The 16,598-nt window shown below is 49.7% G+C and overlaps 2 protein-coding genes across 8 annotated transcripts in view; one reads left to right on the forward strand and one right to left on the reverse strand.

Moving 5' to 3' along the window:
• The window catches only part of LOC114870415 (cdc42-interacting protein 4 homolog), a 9,471-nt gene extending 2,819 nt beyond the window's left edge, over positions 1-6,652 (forward strand). The window contains exons 4-14 of the mRNA XM_029175012.3: positions 385-532; positions 614-676; positions 1,002-1,106; positions 1,268-1,396; positions 1,481-1,627; positions 1,880-2,041; positions 3,923-4,032; positions 4,632-4,764; positions 4,847-4,914; positions 5,001-5,107; positions 5,188-6,652. Coding sequence (XP_029030845.1) covers positions 385-532; positions 614-676; positions 1,002-1,106; positions 1,268-1,396; positions 1,481-1,627; positions 1,880-2,041; positions 3,923-4,032; positions 4,632-4,764; positions 4,847-4,914; positions 5,001-5,107; positions 5,188-5,333 — 1,318 coding nt within the window. The 3' untranslated portion in view covers positions 5,334-6,652. The remainder of the gene's footprint in view (positions 1-384; positions 533-613; positions 677-1,001; positions 1,107-1,267; positions 1,397-1,480; positions 1,628-1,879; positions 2,042-3,922; positions 4,033-4,631; positions 4,765-4,846; positions 4,915-5,000; positions 5,108-5,187) is intronic.
• Positions 6,653-7,273: 621 nt separating this feature from the next.
• Positions 7,274-15,504, reverse strand: sh2d3a (SH2 domain containing 3A). Of its 7 annotated transcripts, none has more exons than XM_055513119.1 (20): positions 15,329-15,504; positions 15,080-15,171; positions 14,898-15,015; positions 14,391-14,420; positions 14,253-14,314; positions 14,007-14,164; positions 11,443-11,476; positions 11,248-11,364; positions 11,011-11,154; positions 10,575-10,861; positions 10,409-10,494; positions 10,127-10,217; positions 9,859-10,051; positions 9,568-9,768; positions 9,160-9,321; positions 8,952-9,067; positions 8,665-8,836; positions 8,387-8,498; positions 8,131-8,316; positions 7,274-7,848 (listed from the first exon to the last, which is right to left on the reverse strand). In XM_055513119.1, the coding sequence occupies exons 2-20, from the start codon at positions 15,167-15,169 to the stop codon at positions 7,655-7,657; spliced, it is 2,553 nt and encodes an 850-aa protein (XP_055369094.1). In that variant the 5' UTR covers positions 15,170-15,171; positions 15,329-15,504; the 3' UTR covers positions 7,274-7,654. The 7 variants fall into 7 exon arrangements, with proteins under 7 accessions (XP_055369094.1, XP_029029266.1, XP_029029349.1 ...); XM_029173433.3 differs by having other exon boundaries at positions 9,859-10,016; positions 10,098-10,217; positions 15,329-15,498; XM_029173516.3 differs by lacking the exon at positions 10,127-10,217 and having other exon boundaries at positions 9,859-10,016; positions 15,329-15,499.
• Between the last annotated feature and the right edge of the window lie 1,094 nt (positions 15,505-16,598).

Here is a 16,598-nt window from a genome sequence, read left to right on the forward strand (position 1 = left end):
CCTTTCCAAGAATAAACAGAACACCTGCAGGATGTAAAGGGCTTTTAGGACTCGGCTCATTCCTTAACTTTCACGTACACTGGGTTGTGTATCTGTCATTTTACGTGTGCATAACAAAAGTATGCAGATGGGGGAAGTATGGGTGTGGAGTGACTGACGGAAGCATTATTCACCTCATTACAAATAAGTCAGACTGAATGTGAAACTAACACAAAGTGTGGACGTCGTGGACGCAAGTGTGTTTCCAGTCTCGTGTTCTGATGTCGCCTCTCATCACTCAGCTCTGACCGTAGATGAAGCCCCTTCCGCAGTCAGTCACAGAATGTGGTCAGTAGTGGCCCGTCCAGCCGCCATGACCTGTCCTGCCTCTCGTCCCTGTCGCAGATTCAGCAATCACTCCTCGTTCCAGGAGATCCTGAACGAGCTGAACGACTACGCCGGCCAGCGCGAGGTCATCGCTGAGAGCATGGCCACCGGCATCTGCCTGGACCTCAGCAAGCACCTGCAGGACCTCAAGCAGGAGCGCAGAACAGTGAGACAACACATGCTACCACTGTATAATGGCAGTGACTCGCTGTAGCAGCACTTTGACGGAAACCTCCTCCTCCGACAGCACCTGGCGGAGGCCAAAAAGGCCCAGCAGAACCTGGAGATCAGCTTGAAGCAGCTAGAAAGTGTGAGTGGCCTGTTGCTTTCACGTGTAGCGATTCATTCATTACTTCACCAGAATAATAAAGCAGCATCCTGAGACATGAGCGAGCAGTTTAGTGTCAAATACAGGAAACAGAGCTGATGTTCTGACCCTTTGTGTTTGAGTTCAACTGGAACAATTACAGATGTTTTCATTAATGAGTATTTAGGTGTTAGCAATCGCATGTTTTACCTTCAGCTGCTAAAGGACGTAGTTCAGTGAATTAAAATTTTATTTCTGCCTTAAATTATTGAACCTTGATGGAAATGACTCTGTGCCCTTTAATGAAGGCGGCTGTGCTTGTTTTCAGGTTAAGAAGCGTTGCGCGAAGGAGTGGGCCGAGGCCGAAAAGGCCACACAACAAGCAGAGAAGACGGAGAGCGACCTCAACGCCACCAGGCTGGAAGTCGAGAAAGTGAGCGCACGTTAGCGTCCGCGGCTGAGCAGCAGCTGCTCCCGGCGTTTGGTGCTCAGTCGACGAACCCTCGTCTCCCCGCGTTCCTGCTCCTCCTGCTCTGCACCTCCTCATTTCTCACCCCGCTGCTTCCCTTCATGCCCCCCCCCCTCTCTCTCCAGGCCAGGCAGCACGCCAACGCCCGCACGCACACGGCGGAGGAGTGCCGGAGCGACTACGCCGCGCAGCTGCAGAAGTACAACAAGGAGCAGAACCACTTCTACTACACGGAGATCCCGCAGATCTACAACGTGAGAAAGAAAGAAAAGAAACAGCGCTGAGGTCAGAGTGACAGCCGACATGAGGTCACAGAGGTCGCTTTGCGTCTGAAACAGAACCTGCAGGACATGGACGAGCGGAGGATCCAGCGGCTGGCGCAGGGCTACTGCCAGTTCTCAGAGATGGAGAAGAACGTGCAGCCCATCATCTCCAGGTGCCTGGAGGGAGTGATCGCAGCGGGGCAGAAGATCGACGCGAAGCAGGTAATTGTCTGATGACAATGAGGTAAGAGCCGGTAGCTCGTTAATACTTGGCATACTTCAAACCCATCCTGCTTCCCCTGCGTGCACACGCTGCAGCTTTGTTGTCTCAGTAAATAATTGCAGTTGAGTCACGTACACTGTGCACACATGTAATACAACAATCTGAGTTTCCAGGTGTAAAGCATTAGTGCTGGTGTGATTTGGTGCCGCGCACCAATGAAACGGAGCTCTCCATGCGTCCTCTCGCCGCAGGACTCGACCCTGTTCATCGAGCAGCACAAGTCGGGCTTCGAGCGGCCCGGCGACGTGGAGTTCGAGGACTACAGCCACGGAACCAAGTCGCCCACGTCCGACACCAATCAGAGCCAACCCAAGACGCGCGGGAAGCTGTGGCCGTTCAGCAAGAAGAGCAAGGTGACGCCCACTGGGTTCCTGTAAGAGGCGCTTCCGTCTCCGCTTTCAACCTGAAGCGAATCGTAAGCGCCGCTAACAGGACAGGCTGGTTCTGGTCCCTGTCATCCGGAAGCCGGTATATATTTATCCAGTGAGTGAATGGGTTCAGCAAACAGTAAACATGGCACCCAGTGGCTTCTACAGGAGTACAACAGAGGAATCAGTGACTGTACATAAGCCTGGTGCTGGACCCACTGGTTTGTGGGTTTAGTGTAAGAGGATTTGTCAGATTCATCCTTTAATAACCTACAGCACACGTTTACATAATTCCCCACATTTGTCCCAGCAGTGTGGGCAGACCTGTGTGTTCAGGGTCAGGGTTCTCCTGCCAGAAGCCCGTGCTTCTGGGGTGGATGTGAAGAGCAGGCGCTCGCTGATGACAGCGGAGGAGCAGCGCATAACAATGCCTCACAACAATCGCACACGCGATGCTCGGCGCACATTCCAGGCGTGTCTTACGCCACCACCCTGTTGCCCTCAGGGGCCAGTTCTGATTCCAGCCTGTTGCACAGACCTGCCCAAAGCCCCCTCTGCCGTATAGCTTTTTATTTATCAGAAAAGAACGACTCTCTGCTGCGCTTTCTTCTCGTTCTCCGTCCTGGTTTCTTCCTTGAGCCACATTATTTACGCTGACTCTTCTCTCTCTCTCTCTCTGTCTGAGCTGTGTAGCCACTTCAAACACTAGCCTGTGCTTGGTGAGTGACACGTCCACGTCTTCATTCATACGCGCTCCTCACTGTTCTGTCCACATCCTCATTTTTGAGCATCGTTACATATGATCTCATGAGATGTGAAAGAATCATGAGCTCATGTGTTACAGCACTCGGACATTGTTGCTTTGTTATTTTTGTGTGTTTGTGTTCGTGGTACGTCTGTCACACGATCTGTTTCCATTCCTCTCTGTCTCAAAGTAACGCCTATTGTTGAACAGGGGTAAAAAGTGAAAACTGCAGATACAGAAGCTGTGCTTCTTGTGTCTAAACCCTTGTTCTCAATCAGTTTTATTGCAAGTTGAGGAGGAAGGGATCAATATTAAACGTTTAGAACGTGTTGTTCTAAAATGGTGGTTAAAAAAGGGGCAATAAAATAAAAGAAATTATTAAAAACAAACAATTGAAACCTTTTAAAGATTATTTTTTAAGAGTCTTAATTTTAACCTAATTTCTAAGTTGCTCTTATTTTGTGAGCTAATCAGAAAACTGAATGTTTTTATAGACAACTAAGTCAATGAGTCAACTAAAACACAGAAACAGAGATTTGTTCTGTGATTCCAGATCTATTCCGTGATTCCACTATGACGCTGTGCACTTCCTCTTACTAATACTACGCCTCTGTATGATTGTAAAACTGACCTTTCTTCCTGTAACCGTGTCGCTGCTACTGTGGACAAACCAAACAATCACGCTACGAGCAGTTTTCTCTTTCTCTTTCTCAAAAAGTCTGACTCGTCTGTTTTCGTAATATGTTGGCAAAGTTGTTGAGGCTTTCGTCACATCACACGTTCCTGCTCTGGGTCAAAGAGATACTCTTCAAAGCTTTAATGAAAACAAGATGCAGTTATTTAGGCAGTGCAAATGTCAGGGGTCAAACTAATTACAGACTCTCCTATTTAAATCAGTTACAGATTTAGTAAAGCATCAAAAACTTTCTATTGTTTTATATATATGCATATGCATATATATGTATATATACGTTTGACTGAGCTGTAGCTGCAGCATTAACCTCTGGCCAGTGGGAGGTGATGTCAGCAGGGTGCAGCGCCATCTAGTGGTAGGAATCTGCTCGGCTTCTGTCTACGTGATGCCGGCGCCTCATGTGCTTTGTCTACGTGTCTTTGCACAGATGCCGGCCGCAGAGGATTTCTCTCACCTTCCTCCAGAACAGAGGAAGAAGAAGCTCCACGGGAAGATTGACGAGCTGACAAAAGACCTGCAGAAGACTCAGGACCAAAGGTGACGATGCGTCTATCGCTTCACTCTAAAGCCTCTCAACAGCACATCGGATGACCTGTGGAATTCTGTAGATCCCCTGATATTTTATTTAGTGCCATCATTGGCCTAAAGCAGCACTATCTGCAGACTGACATCATCCAGTGTACTTTGGATGGTGCTGCTCTACTGGGCCCACAGGTATTTCCGGTAGATGCCCAGTCAGAACAGAGGGAGAAATCATGTGTAACATAATATGGGCACTTTAAGGTATAAACCCTGGGAAACGTTCCTCTGAAGCTTTCTGGGACGAGCCCCTTTCTTCCAGGGAAGGAAATGTCAAAACCTTTCTAGGCTATTGTGCCTTTTCAGTGTTGTAATAACAATTTGTAAAAGGTTGTTTCCTGTTTGAACTTGATGTGCACAAAACCAGACCCACAGAATTCCCAGTTTGCTCTGGAGAAACTTCCCTGACCCCACTCCCATCAGCTTCTGACCTCACACCAATACAACACGTCCCTCCTGAACCATCGCCTCGTTATCAGCAGCGACCGGAGAGCGGCTTCCTTAATCAGCGCTCACGTTGGCCAAACAATAGCAGCTCTCTCCCTGTTTGCCCCCAGTGACGCACTGGAGAAGATGAGGGGCGTGTACGTCAAGAATCCACAGATGGGAGACCCCTCCAGCCTGGATCCTCAGATCACACAGACCGCCCACAACATAGTGCGCCTGAAGGGGGAACTCGCCAAGTACGAGGTGGGGAGCACGGAGCCGATGAGCACACTCACATATTATTGGAGAAGCTGTTCATTAAAACGTCTTTACTTGTTGTTAAAAGTCGTGGCTGACGGATGCAGTGGGAGGAGAGGATCATCCCAGCACCATCAACAATAATACTCGACACAGGTGAGTCGACGGAGGGTGTTTGCACCACATTTGAACCTCCCTGCTGCCTGTGTGTTATATCGGCTCCTTGTAAACGTTCCTTCCAGTGTCGTACCAGCTGGGGAGCCTCAGACCACCGACGCAGAGTTTGATGACGAGTTTGAAGACATAGAAAGTCCCGTTGGCCACTGCGAGGCCCTTTACACCTTTGAAGGTACATTTGAATCCTCGCCTTGTTCTAAATAGATGCGACTCACGTTTCACACACCTCACACTTTGTGCGTTTGTGCGCAGGCAACAGCGAGGGCACCGTTTCCATCAAGGAGGGAGAGCTGCTGAGTATAATGGAGGAGGATAAGGGGGACGGCTGGATGAGAGTCCTCAGAGGCAACGGAGAGGAGGGCTACATACCCTCATCCTATGTCAAACCCACCTCCTAACACGCACCCACAGCCTGACGTGATGGAAGCAAAGAGCCAGAGCTGAACGCGACGTCACCCGCGATAACCGGAGCCCACGTGTCGTTTCATCTCGGCCAGCGACGCGCTTGGTGAGATGAAAGCGACTATAAAGCTCGTTATCGAGGCTGATTGCAGCGTCGTACCCCCCGCCTGCACTCGCTGCGCAGGACTCGGTCCTGTCTGAACTCTGGTGATTCCAGCTCGTCTGAAACCAAAGCGTGGAGCTGTTTGTCACTGCGTTCGCTGACAACTCGTCTAACACATTTGGCATCATATGGTTTAACGCTGCGCTCTTTAATGTCCTCCGTAACATCGGCCACTGCTACAACCTCTATCCAGGATAATGTGAGCTTTTAATTGTGGTAATGTGATTTTTTTATTATAAATGGATGAAAACCACTCCTCTTTAGGATGATGGTGAGTTAAAGGCTTGGGTCACATTTTTTATTTTATTAGTGAGGTGACCCTAAGTTGTGCTGGCTGTAATGATCCCTCCTCTTATAAATGGTATGTAAATAATGTATGTTTCCCACATAATATGAGGGAAAGGTTCTATGTGTTCCTCATCTCTGGCTGTTCAGAGATAGATACTTTGATCATTTCTAAACACACGCTGTGATTCGTACGTTCTGCCGTGATATTATGAAGTAAAACTGCTTCAAGCCCATGTTAGAAATCTGTGGATTACATCTTCAGACACAGAGGATTGTGAGAAGGAAGGGACTCAGCAAAGATCTCCTGATTATTGTAAGACCCACAAAAAGCCTGATCCTATCCTTTAACACTGTGTGCTATGTTACAGAAATTCACTTTTTTGATATATTTTTTCATATTATGAGCCCTAAAGTGCTGAATATGTCTTTCACTTTCCCACTCAAATACTCAAAGGCCTAGTTCATTATTCTTATATCAAATTAAAATGTCACCTTCAGACAAAAAAGGCATGAGGATTTTTTCTAACACTTTGGATGGAGTTTGGATGTTCAGCTACAAAACTGATGGTTTCCTGAATTAATGTTTTAATGTTTTAAGACATAAATTATTCTTGCTTTTTATAATCTGAGGCTTCCACATAAGTTTATTAACTGGTTTTACATTTATGATAAGAACAAACAAGCAGTGGGGTAATGATGTTTTTACTGGGGCATTTTCTGCCAACGTTAGATTTTATTTTATTTTTTATTTTTATTAAAAACGTTCCAGAAATATTTAGTAAGCTCTGTACAAAGACAGTCGCAGTGATTGAAGCAGCGCATATTAGCACTGTAGTATTACATTAAATCTAAACTTAACAGACACTGAATGGAGTTTGTGTGTTTCTGGATTTCCACAAGGATAATTTTGGTTTTCTGTTCATTTAAGGGTAGAGAATTTTAATAATGTCGATAAATATGTCTAAAGGTTCACAAAGTTGTCTGGTAAAACATGCTTAATCTGTATTGTCTCTAGGCTAAATTACACTTCACCGTAGAAGGTCATAAAATAGTAGTACCCAGACTGTAAATTTAAAGGTATTAGTGCTGAGATGCTAAAACAGTAGGTAGTGTAGCTAAAAAACTGACCTGTATTATTCTCATCATTATACTTTAAACCAGCAGCAAAAAGAGTTTGGTGCTAATGGGGAGATTTTTGAGAAATCTAATCCTTGGCTTCCATTGAAATGCAGAAGTACACGAAACTGTTGGTGTGGCCTTTTTTGCATTTGATTTTCCACATGAAAAACTGCTGGGATGCAACCAAAACTAAACTGTGTCTTTCTAGGGGTTATTGCTATCATGATCCATTGGTTAACAGAACACATATTTGCTTGTATTACTTGAGTCATTGTTTTAAAAGCTCAATCTCTATGTTTTCTGCTACTTGACAGTGTTTATCAGAAATATTGTCTATCAGAAATATCAGAAATAGTACAAACGAAGGGAGTTTAAACAAAATAAAACATCCATTTATTGCATTAGAAATGCTCAGATGAATGTGTTTCCTCAAAGCAGTGGTTCAGTCACAAAGAAAACTGGTTTGGTTTTGAGACGTTTTCACTTTGGAGTCAAGTATCAAACCAGTGGCGTGGACTGATCCGGGTTTCAGAAATGCGTTTGGAAAAAGTAAACAGCGGTTTCAGCTTCCTTCAAAGAGGAAAACGAATCACATGCAGCAGTTTTCACATCAGAAGTCTGTAACGGGGGAAAAACATGTCCCTTGAAGTCAGTAAACGTCTGTTCTGCCTCAGCTCAGATGAAACCAGCCCTTTTCATCTTTTCTTGCTGATTTCACTTTTCGCTCGGTGCCACGGGCCCTGGGGCTCAGGTTAAAGGGTCGGACCGCGGAGGGGTCAACTCCGCAGGTTCCAGTTTGTCAGACAGGACACAAAGGATCTTGTCAAACTTTTCATAGCGCTCCTTTCTGCTGGCCGTTGCCCCCAGCTGACCCCAGAGCAGCCGCAGGGCGAACTCTGTGTGGAAGGCCTCCAGCAGCTCCGGGATGGGCTCCCAGCCTCCTAGCGGGGCAGTGAGGCGAACAGTCGGTCAGATCACAAACAGAGACCTAGACGCAGCGCTAACTGTTCCTAAACACAGTACTTCATACGTGTCTACTTCCTGAGAACACATTAGATTTCAAATGACACGTGTGTGAAGAGAATGTGTTTCCTTGTCTCATGTTGTTGCCCTGTGATAGTGATCTCGACACGACGTCACATTCAGAAATATTTGCACAGGCTCATGAATTGCCTTTCGGTTCCATCTTAACAGAGTGACTTCCTGTGTGAGCGCTCCTGTACCTGAGAGCAGCGCGTGCGCGTGCCTCTGGCAGTCCTCGGCGTGCAGCGCCGCCCTGCGAGCGGACTGCAGGACGTCGTAGAGGAGCTCGCAGCCTCGCTCGTTGTTCTCCACCACGTCCTCGCCCTCCATCGCCATCAGCAGAGGAACCAGGTGGGGCATGGCGACAGGCGTCTCCACCACGGAGTCTGGTCACAGATTCTAGTATTTATGCTGCTAAAACGTCTTCGGCTACTAACCCGCTCCGCCACCACTCACCGTCTCCCTCGTTCAGAGACTTCATGAAGGGTTTGAGCTTCTTCTCGAACAGCACTGCGCTCTCGGTGTGGTTCCTCCTCAGCGCTCGCCACATCATCTCCAGCCGCAGTATCTGCACACACACACACACACACACACACACACACACACACACACACACACACACACACACACACACACACACACACACACACACACACACACACACAGGTGACTTCTACCACATATCCTCCTCCCACTTTGGCACATTTCAAGCGGCGCCGCTTTAATGGCACCACCTGAGGCATCTCCAGCGCCTTCATCACGGCGGAGAAGGAGTAGAGGTTGTGGGCGTTGTCTTTCAGGGCCTGAGCCAATAGGATGAACTTATGCAGACTCGCTGCCCTCTGGCTCACAGTCCCTGTGCAGCCTAAGATGTCCACAGCGATTCCCAGCGCTATTAGATGATGCCTGAAAAAGAATGAGAGGAACAAACAGACCTGTTACCTCCACGTCAACAGAGACGCGGTGGGAAAATGTGGATTAAAATCTATTTATTTATTGTAATAGTAGTAACTGACTCTACCTTTCTAATAAATCCTGCCGTAACTGGCGTCCGTGTGTCAAAGTGACAAGCTCCAGGCCGGATGCAACTCCCATCATCCTTTTCTGCTCATCTGTTACCCCAACAACGCGTGCGACCTGCAGTACAGGTTTAAAGTCTCTAACCCTGTACACATGAGCTTTGACCTGGACATTGAGCGTGTTCTGGTTCTGCGGTGCAGGTACTGTACCTGGCAGTCCACGCTGAGTAAGTGCAGGGCAGTGTTTCTGGAGTCACTGCGGTTGAGGACCTCTTTGAGTGCCAGCAGGACGCCGGGCTCCAGGGGCCGGTTGTTCTTTGGTAGGAGCAGCGACTCAAACTGATCCAGCTGGAAGCAGGACACGGACTCCACCTGCGATGGTTAAAGAAAGGTTACACTGCTGTCCTCAGACGTACAAATTGTCGTTTCCAGCCTCCAGCTTCAGTATCATTCTGACATCTGGTGGCAAAAGAAGGAAGTAAGCAGCATTTCTAGCAGTGGCTGCTGCCAGGATGTGGTGAAGGAGCGTACACATGGACAACGCTGGCGCGACCCCTAACTAAGAACACAGGGAAATATGCAAACTCAGACGCCTAAATTAAATGTATTTGGACAAACTTGAGGCCGTTCGAAGTGCCAGTCGTTCGCTTCCTGTGCTGACTTCCTCTGTGCCTGTTTGTAGAAGAACTGCTGAGGCGACACCTCGTTCTTCTGGGCCTCCAGGAAACCGAAGGAGGTCTCTGTGATGCGAGCCCGGCTCTGCCACTTCTCCTCGGCACGCAGCCGGGCCACGTGGCCCTTCTGTCGGGCCTGAGGCACCTGGACGCAGGAAGGATCACACGCTGACACTCTGAGGCCTTCATCACCTCCCCCTAATAGAGGGACGCAGAATAACACACTTGTTTTTACCTGGATGACGAGCTCAGTGTAAAGACATGAGGGATCCTCGTCCGCGTCTTGCGGTGGAGGAGGGACGGCGTTGGGAAAAATAGTGGAGACCCTGAGAGGTTTGGGAGGGGCTCTGGGGTGCAGCTGTCCGTCGGACCCTCGCAGCGTCACTCCGCCACCTGCAGGAGCACAGGGAGTCATGAGCTGCGCTGCACGCGGCCGAGCGGGCGCCGCGTCCATCCCCGTGCACGTGCTGCTACCTGCGTGGGAGGGGAACGCGTGGCGCGGCCGCGGGCTCAGCAGGGGCTCGCTGCCCGTGCGGAACACGGGGGACACGGGCTCCGGGCCGCCGTCCTCCACCGGGAGGCTCTGCGGGACCGCTGTTGGCACAGAAGCACACATAAACCACAGGCCTGCAAGTCGTCCAGCCGCTTCTGAGTGAGTAAAGACTGGACAGATAAAAACAGTGTGGCCACGAGCAGACGAGCAGACGAGCTCTCCTCTAGTCTCTGAAGGCCTCAACAGTGACTGCTGAGAAGTACTGGGAGCATCCTCTGCTTCGGGAACGCACCGGTGCGTATGTTGCTGTCAGACTGGGCCGACTGCAGCGACGGCCTCCGGCCCACGTTCTCCATGTTGGCCGGCTGGCTTCCGCTCCTGCCACAGATGAGACGGTTAGCGTGAGGTTAGCGTGATGCTAGCTGGGACTGCACGCACCTCAGAGCCGGTCGTCCTACCGGAGCAGCGGGTTGGCGACCTGCAGCGCGTCCGTGTGTGTGGTGCTGAAGCTGCGCCTTTTGGCCGAGTCCGCGCGCCTTTGCCCCCCTGCACCTCCGCCCCAGGTCTTGGCCTCGCTCTGCCGCTCGGCGATGACGCGCAGAGGGAGCGTCCGATTGACCGGTCGACAGATCACAGCACCCGAGGCCTTGGAGATGGAGCGCTGCCCACCCACATAGTACCGGATGAGAGCCGGAACGTTGTCGAACCGGTCCTCCTCAAACTGGTACAGCTCCCTGGTGTAGCCCTGTGAGACACACACACACACACACACACACACACACACACACACACACACACACACACACACACACACACACACACACACACACACACACACACACAGTTTGTACACTGTCCAGTGAATGATTCCAGCTCTGAGCAACGCTGACTCACCTGTTTGGGACGAAGGACCACTCGTATGATCTTAAAGTGCATCGGTCCGTTCTTCCACCAGCAGCTCAACACGTAGTCACCTGGAGCGGAGCTTGAGTCTCGCACCAGGAAGTCTCCATTTTTCTCAAAAAAAGACTCTGCAGTCTGGAAACAAATGAGCAGATTAGCTGCTGGTAATAAATGTTTATTATTTATTATCAGGTGTAGGACAGTGACAGTAAAGGTCCTGTTAGGCACCTCTCGGCTTGTTGGCCCGTGGTACCACGAGTGACTCCTCAGGTCGTCATTGCTGAGCTTCAGCTCCTCCTCCAGCTCCTTCTTCAGCGAGTCCATCTCTCTACGACCACGAAACACCTACAGCACAACGCAACACTTAGCCGCATGTTTTCTGCTACAGAGAGCGAGTGAGCGGCTGTTTGCTTAACCTCCCACCTGACTGAAGTATGCGCTGACGCTCCTCCTCTTGCTGAAAAACAAGAGAGAAGGGGTGATTTGGAGAGCTAAACCCCAGGAAGCCGCGGACGGCGGCGCTACGGTTTTCCTCTGAACATTAAACACACAAGGACGCGAGGCCAGTGCCAAGGTCTGGCGCTCCCATTAACAGCTGGGGGACTTTTAACTCCTTCCTTCCTTCCTCTCTGAGTTTTCTCCGTCCTGCCTCTGTAAACACACGGCTCATGAGTGAACACAGCTCAGGGCACTGGACTCACTGAGTCCCCGTGACCCCACGAGCTGCGGTTCTGCACCCTGTAACAGAACCGCATCAGAACGCAAGAACGGAGCGGAACACGCCGCGTCTCCAGGGGACGAGCTGCAACTGTGGAGCGTGGGCCGTTTGCGTGTCCTGCTTTGGTTCTGAATTCACTGGAAGCACCGTGTTAACGTCCACTGTTTCATCAGGTGAGAAGAACTAATCTCATCTACTACTGGAGCTTTGTAAAAAAAAAGACATTGATTCCACTTTACAGTTATAATAGGAGGCTGCAGCTTCACACACAAACACGATGACACCAACGGCGCTGTGGCAGGATTTAATTAATTAATTATGTCTATGTTTGACAGAATGTAATGTAAACTAAGCTTGTTGAAACTTTAAAATGAACAGAACAAACAGAGCGGACGTGGGACGTGGGTAAAGTCTGATCATTGCTCATTTAGAAGACAAGAATTTCAACATATCACAACTTTGGAATTTCCAGTTGTGCCTTTTTAAATAGTTCAGTTTTCCCTGAATCTTACACAATCTAAGTATTTTAGAATAACCTCAATATCAGATAAATGAAAACCTTAAATTGAGGAAGTGAGAATTTGAACAATGTCAGTTTATCACAAATAATAATGTGATCACCTGTCATCAGTGTAGACGTCGGACCGCTCCCAGACTTTTTCCATATAAAGCGACGCGTCAGTGTTTAGTGCAGCTTGTGAAATAACCTGCATCATTGCACCCACCGACCCCTCGTGTCTCCTGTACTTAGGCCAACACTCAGTTATCAGTAGGACACAACAGTAAGGAGAACCCACAAAGGGGCTCTACTAGTTTAACGTCAACATTAAACGGATCCACGTAAACCCCAGCCTGCGTTGTTCTGAATCCAGTGTGAGCGCGAGGGGCGTTGGCGCAGGTTTGCGCAGCGGGAGAGCTGTTACCTGGACGGAGCCATTATTGTGAAATGCAGCGTGACGTCACAGAAAAGCCGTTACGGGCGATTTGGGCCCTTTTACAAAACTACTCGTTATCCTCTGAGACAACAAGTTAACAAACACTTAACACTAGCTTAAAGTTGACGTCTTTATCCACTTCCAGTTGTGACTCTCGACTTTGAGAACAGTTGACGTTAACAACACGCATTTCATCAAAGTGTGAGAAAGACTAATGCAGCGTTTTACCCGGGCGTCGGTCATTTTACCGCCATTGAATCGGCTCGTACCTGTCCGTCACGGCTCACGCTTCCCCGTCATGTTCGGTCCAGAAGCAAAACATCCCCGGCAGCAGCTGGACTCGCGAGGCGCCGTTCGCCCGTTCTCCGGCCGGTTCCCTCCCAGCCCCCCCCCCTCGCCTCCTCCCTCCACATCCTTCGTGCGTCGCGCAGTTTCGGATCGGACGTGTTGCCACACGTCCTCCCGAACCTCCCCCTCCCCCCGTCCCTCCCCCTTCCCCCCCGCCCGCGGCCCCGGTGCTGAAACGCCGCTGTCTGCCGCGCATTCCTCGGATACCGACGCGGGCCGAGCTGACGCGTCGCCTGGATGCGTCGGGATCAAACGGAAGGTGAGCTGCGCTCCCGCGCCTGCGCGAGCGGGTCCTCAGGAACACACCTGTTTACGGTTGTTGTTGTTGTTTACGTTGTGTGAACTGCTACTGATTGACTTTTATGAAACACAGTGAACATTAATCCCCCACAACAGGAGACCCCAATAATAATCTTACGCATTGCTTAAAATCTAAAGTAGCGTTTTTTGTGTCCTGTTGCTGAATCTTCACCCTGAACTAAATTAATTTATTGGCATGCTACATAAACAGCTTGAATGAGCTATAAAAACCACTGATGCCCGCTCGTAAACGCTGGTGGGTGAAGTGACGGGACTGTCGCGTTTTATTTAAAACGGGAGCAGGACGGGTCCGTTTCTCCCAGTTTTTCCTCTGGGTTGAAGCTTCTTACGTGGCGTCGAGTGCTGAGCAGAGATGTGTCTGAACTTGTGAACGGCTAAACACTGTGTATCTGTCAGTGGATGCACCTTAAAAAATATATAAATATACATGTGTCGTTCTTATCCTTTTTTTCAGGTCAAACATTTGTCATTAACCTTAGCTCTTAATGTGAGTTAGATAATACAACAGTTGTAAGTGTGTAACCATGAAAGTCAATCTAAACGTCCCCTGACGTCACCTGCTGCACCTGAACACGTTGGGCGTAGATTAGATTGCATGAGCTAATTATTAGCCCAGCGACAGCAGCCTATCTGGAGGACGGCCTCAGGCCTGAGGGTCACCTCACCTGCTCCTGCCGTCGCGGCCGCGCTCCGCGCCGCTGACCGTCCTGTATTTGTCCGAGGGGAGGAGCTGCGAGCAGGAGGCCGAGAGGCGCTGTTTGCTGTCGGCGCCCTGGAGGCGAGGCAGGACGCTGTGACGGAACAGGTCCCGGCCCGGCGTCCCCTGCAGGAAACCACCCAAAGAGAGGGTCCAGGTCCACGGCCTCACAAACAGCACATCCACGCTTTGTGACGCTAACTTTGAGCCTCACCAGGTCCATGGACGACCCCAGAGAGGCCTGTCTGCTCAGCCTGCGCCCCGCGCCCTGCACACCTGAGGAGACCAGCACCTTCACATTGAGCTGCAAATGATGGAAATACTGCATATTCACACGTAGGAGGCTTCCTACCACTTTCTGGCTTGATCGTATAATATGACCCTGGAAACAACAAGACACAACGTGTTAATTCATCACATCAATTCTAAAGTGCTGAATCACCAGGATAATCGTTTATAACTGTTACCAGCCACACAGCTGCATGAGTCAGTATTTATGCGTGTGCTGTGTATAATTTCCGCCATTTTAATTTAAATGTCTTCGTGTCGTTTACGTTTTCAAGCAATACCAACACCCCCAATAAATAACTGTTGGACCTGATGAACTGGCTCGACAACCGCTAAGCATGACTGATTTCAACAGCCGCTGCTTTGTAGACGTTCAAAGGACTGATTATAAGATAAGAAGCCTCACAGATTTGAAACGCTAACACGGGATATTTCAGCTAATTTGGCACAAAGACTGCGCCTGAAACCTCCCTGTCGCCTGACGCTGTGGTGTTGTTGCGTCGTCTGCCCGATGCAGTCATTTGATCCCACTGGACGAGCTGTTAAGCCGACGTTGGCGTCCGTCCGTCACCTGCGCACGGGTCCAGTCTCTGGCGGCATCTGGAGAGCTGGCTGAGGATGTCCCCTCGGTGCCGCGCATCCTCTACCCCCGCATCCCTCAGCTCCGCGTCCGTCACGTTCATCAGACCCTGCGGTGGAAGCAGAGCGGTTAGCGACCAGCGGACGCCTGCGGCGACGCGAGCGTCCACGCACCTCCAGCCCGTAGTACTGCTCCTCCAGCGCCTCGCTGTACTCGGGCAGGCCCACCTGCCTCAGCCACCAGGCGATGGAGCGATTACTCATGTCTCAACAGCAAAAGCAGGAGATAGCGATTACACACACACACGCGCTTGTACATGTTTTTATATTGTGCAGACGCTGTTGAGCGGAGTATAAATGACACCAGCTTCCTCACAGCAGCCACAATAACGCGTCTCTGGGCTGTTCGGAGGTGACACCTACCTGTTCGCGGCTCTTTCTCCCCCTACTTGTCCTCGCTCATTGGCCTCGCAGCTCGCGCCATGAGCTCTGCTGCTCACTTTCTCTTCGCGGCGGCGCCGGGAGCCCACGTCAGGCCCGCGGGGGCCCGTGGGGAGCCAATCGGAGCCGGGCCGCGGGCTCCGGGTCCCCACGCGGCAGCGAATGAGGTGTCAGAAGGCGGCGGCGCAGGTCGAGGCACGCTTCAGGCAGATGAGAGTGTGGAGAAAACAAACAGACAGTTGGGCAGTTGTCAAGGCATGTCATAGATGCTGGAGGTATGCGTCCGAGGAGATCCAGAACCTGCGGGTGGAGCAGGGATCACACTGACATCTAGTGCTGACGCTAAAAAGGAATACGTGCACTAAATGAGCACACGTGACTTATTTTCCAGTTGTGTTCAAATCGTTCAGTGTCTTTCGCAGGTGCTTTAACTGTGGACAGTCTTCAGTCTGGAACGATGCGTAAAAGCGGAAACCTCCCTTTAATCTGGGAAAACACAAGCAGGTGTGTTTGATTATGGGCTGTCACTCGTCAACTGATGCTTTGTGCGCTGCAGTGGAGCAATATCAGCATTTAGTTATTCACAGAGCACAGTTTGCACCGTGTTCTTTAAACTGCTATTAGATCCGTTTGGTCGGTTACAGGAAGACCGTTATTTCCCCTGAGCCGCTGCGTTTACATGCTTCCATGCACTAATCAAACAAGAAATCAAACATTTTCCTTTTACAAATCAAACTAGTTATTCTTGTTGACAATGGCTGACTCTCAAAAACATTACACAGTGATTTTGAACCTTGTCTGTTTACATAATGCATTAAAGGCTTTGTTCATCCAATCCACAGACAAACCATTGTGTTTTTTTAATGTTTCTCCAGACATGTAGAGACAAGCAGTGTTTCAGTGTCTCCTCCTGAACGAAACTGACTCCAAACAGAGTATTTGGATGTGTTTAAGATACTTGCAACTTCAAATCTACAGTATTAAATGAATATTATGATATTATTTGTGTATTGAGTGAAACAACCACTGGGTGGCGGCAGAGAGTCTGCGCAGCCGCTTCTTCATCGTCCCTGTGTCATATTACCACAGGTTGTGTCAACGCAGCAGACGTTTGGTCAAAAGCTTCTCTAAGTAATATTGTACATTACTTTCATGAACCAACGCAGACAAACCATCACACTCATATTTGACCTCAGTTGTGCCTTTATGCATTTATGCATCGTTTCACAGACACCGTTTTGCATCTCGCAAC

The sequence above is a fragment of the Betta splendens genome, chromosome 1 (genome assembly GCF_900634795.4).
Source record: "Betta splendens chromosome 1, fBetSpl5.4, whole genome shotgun sequence".
Lineage (NCBI taxonomy): Eukaryota > Metazoa > Chordata > Actinopteri > Anabantiformes > Osphronemidae > Betta > Betta splendens.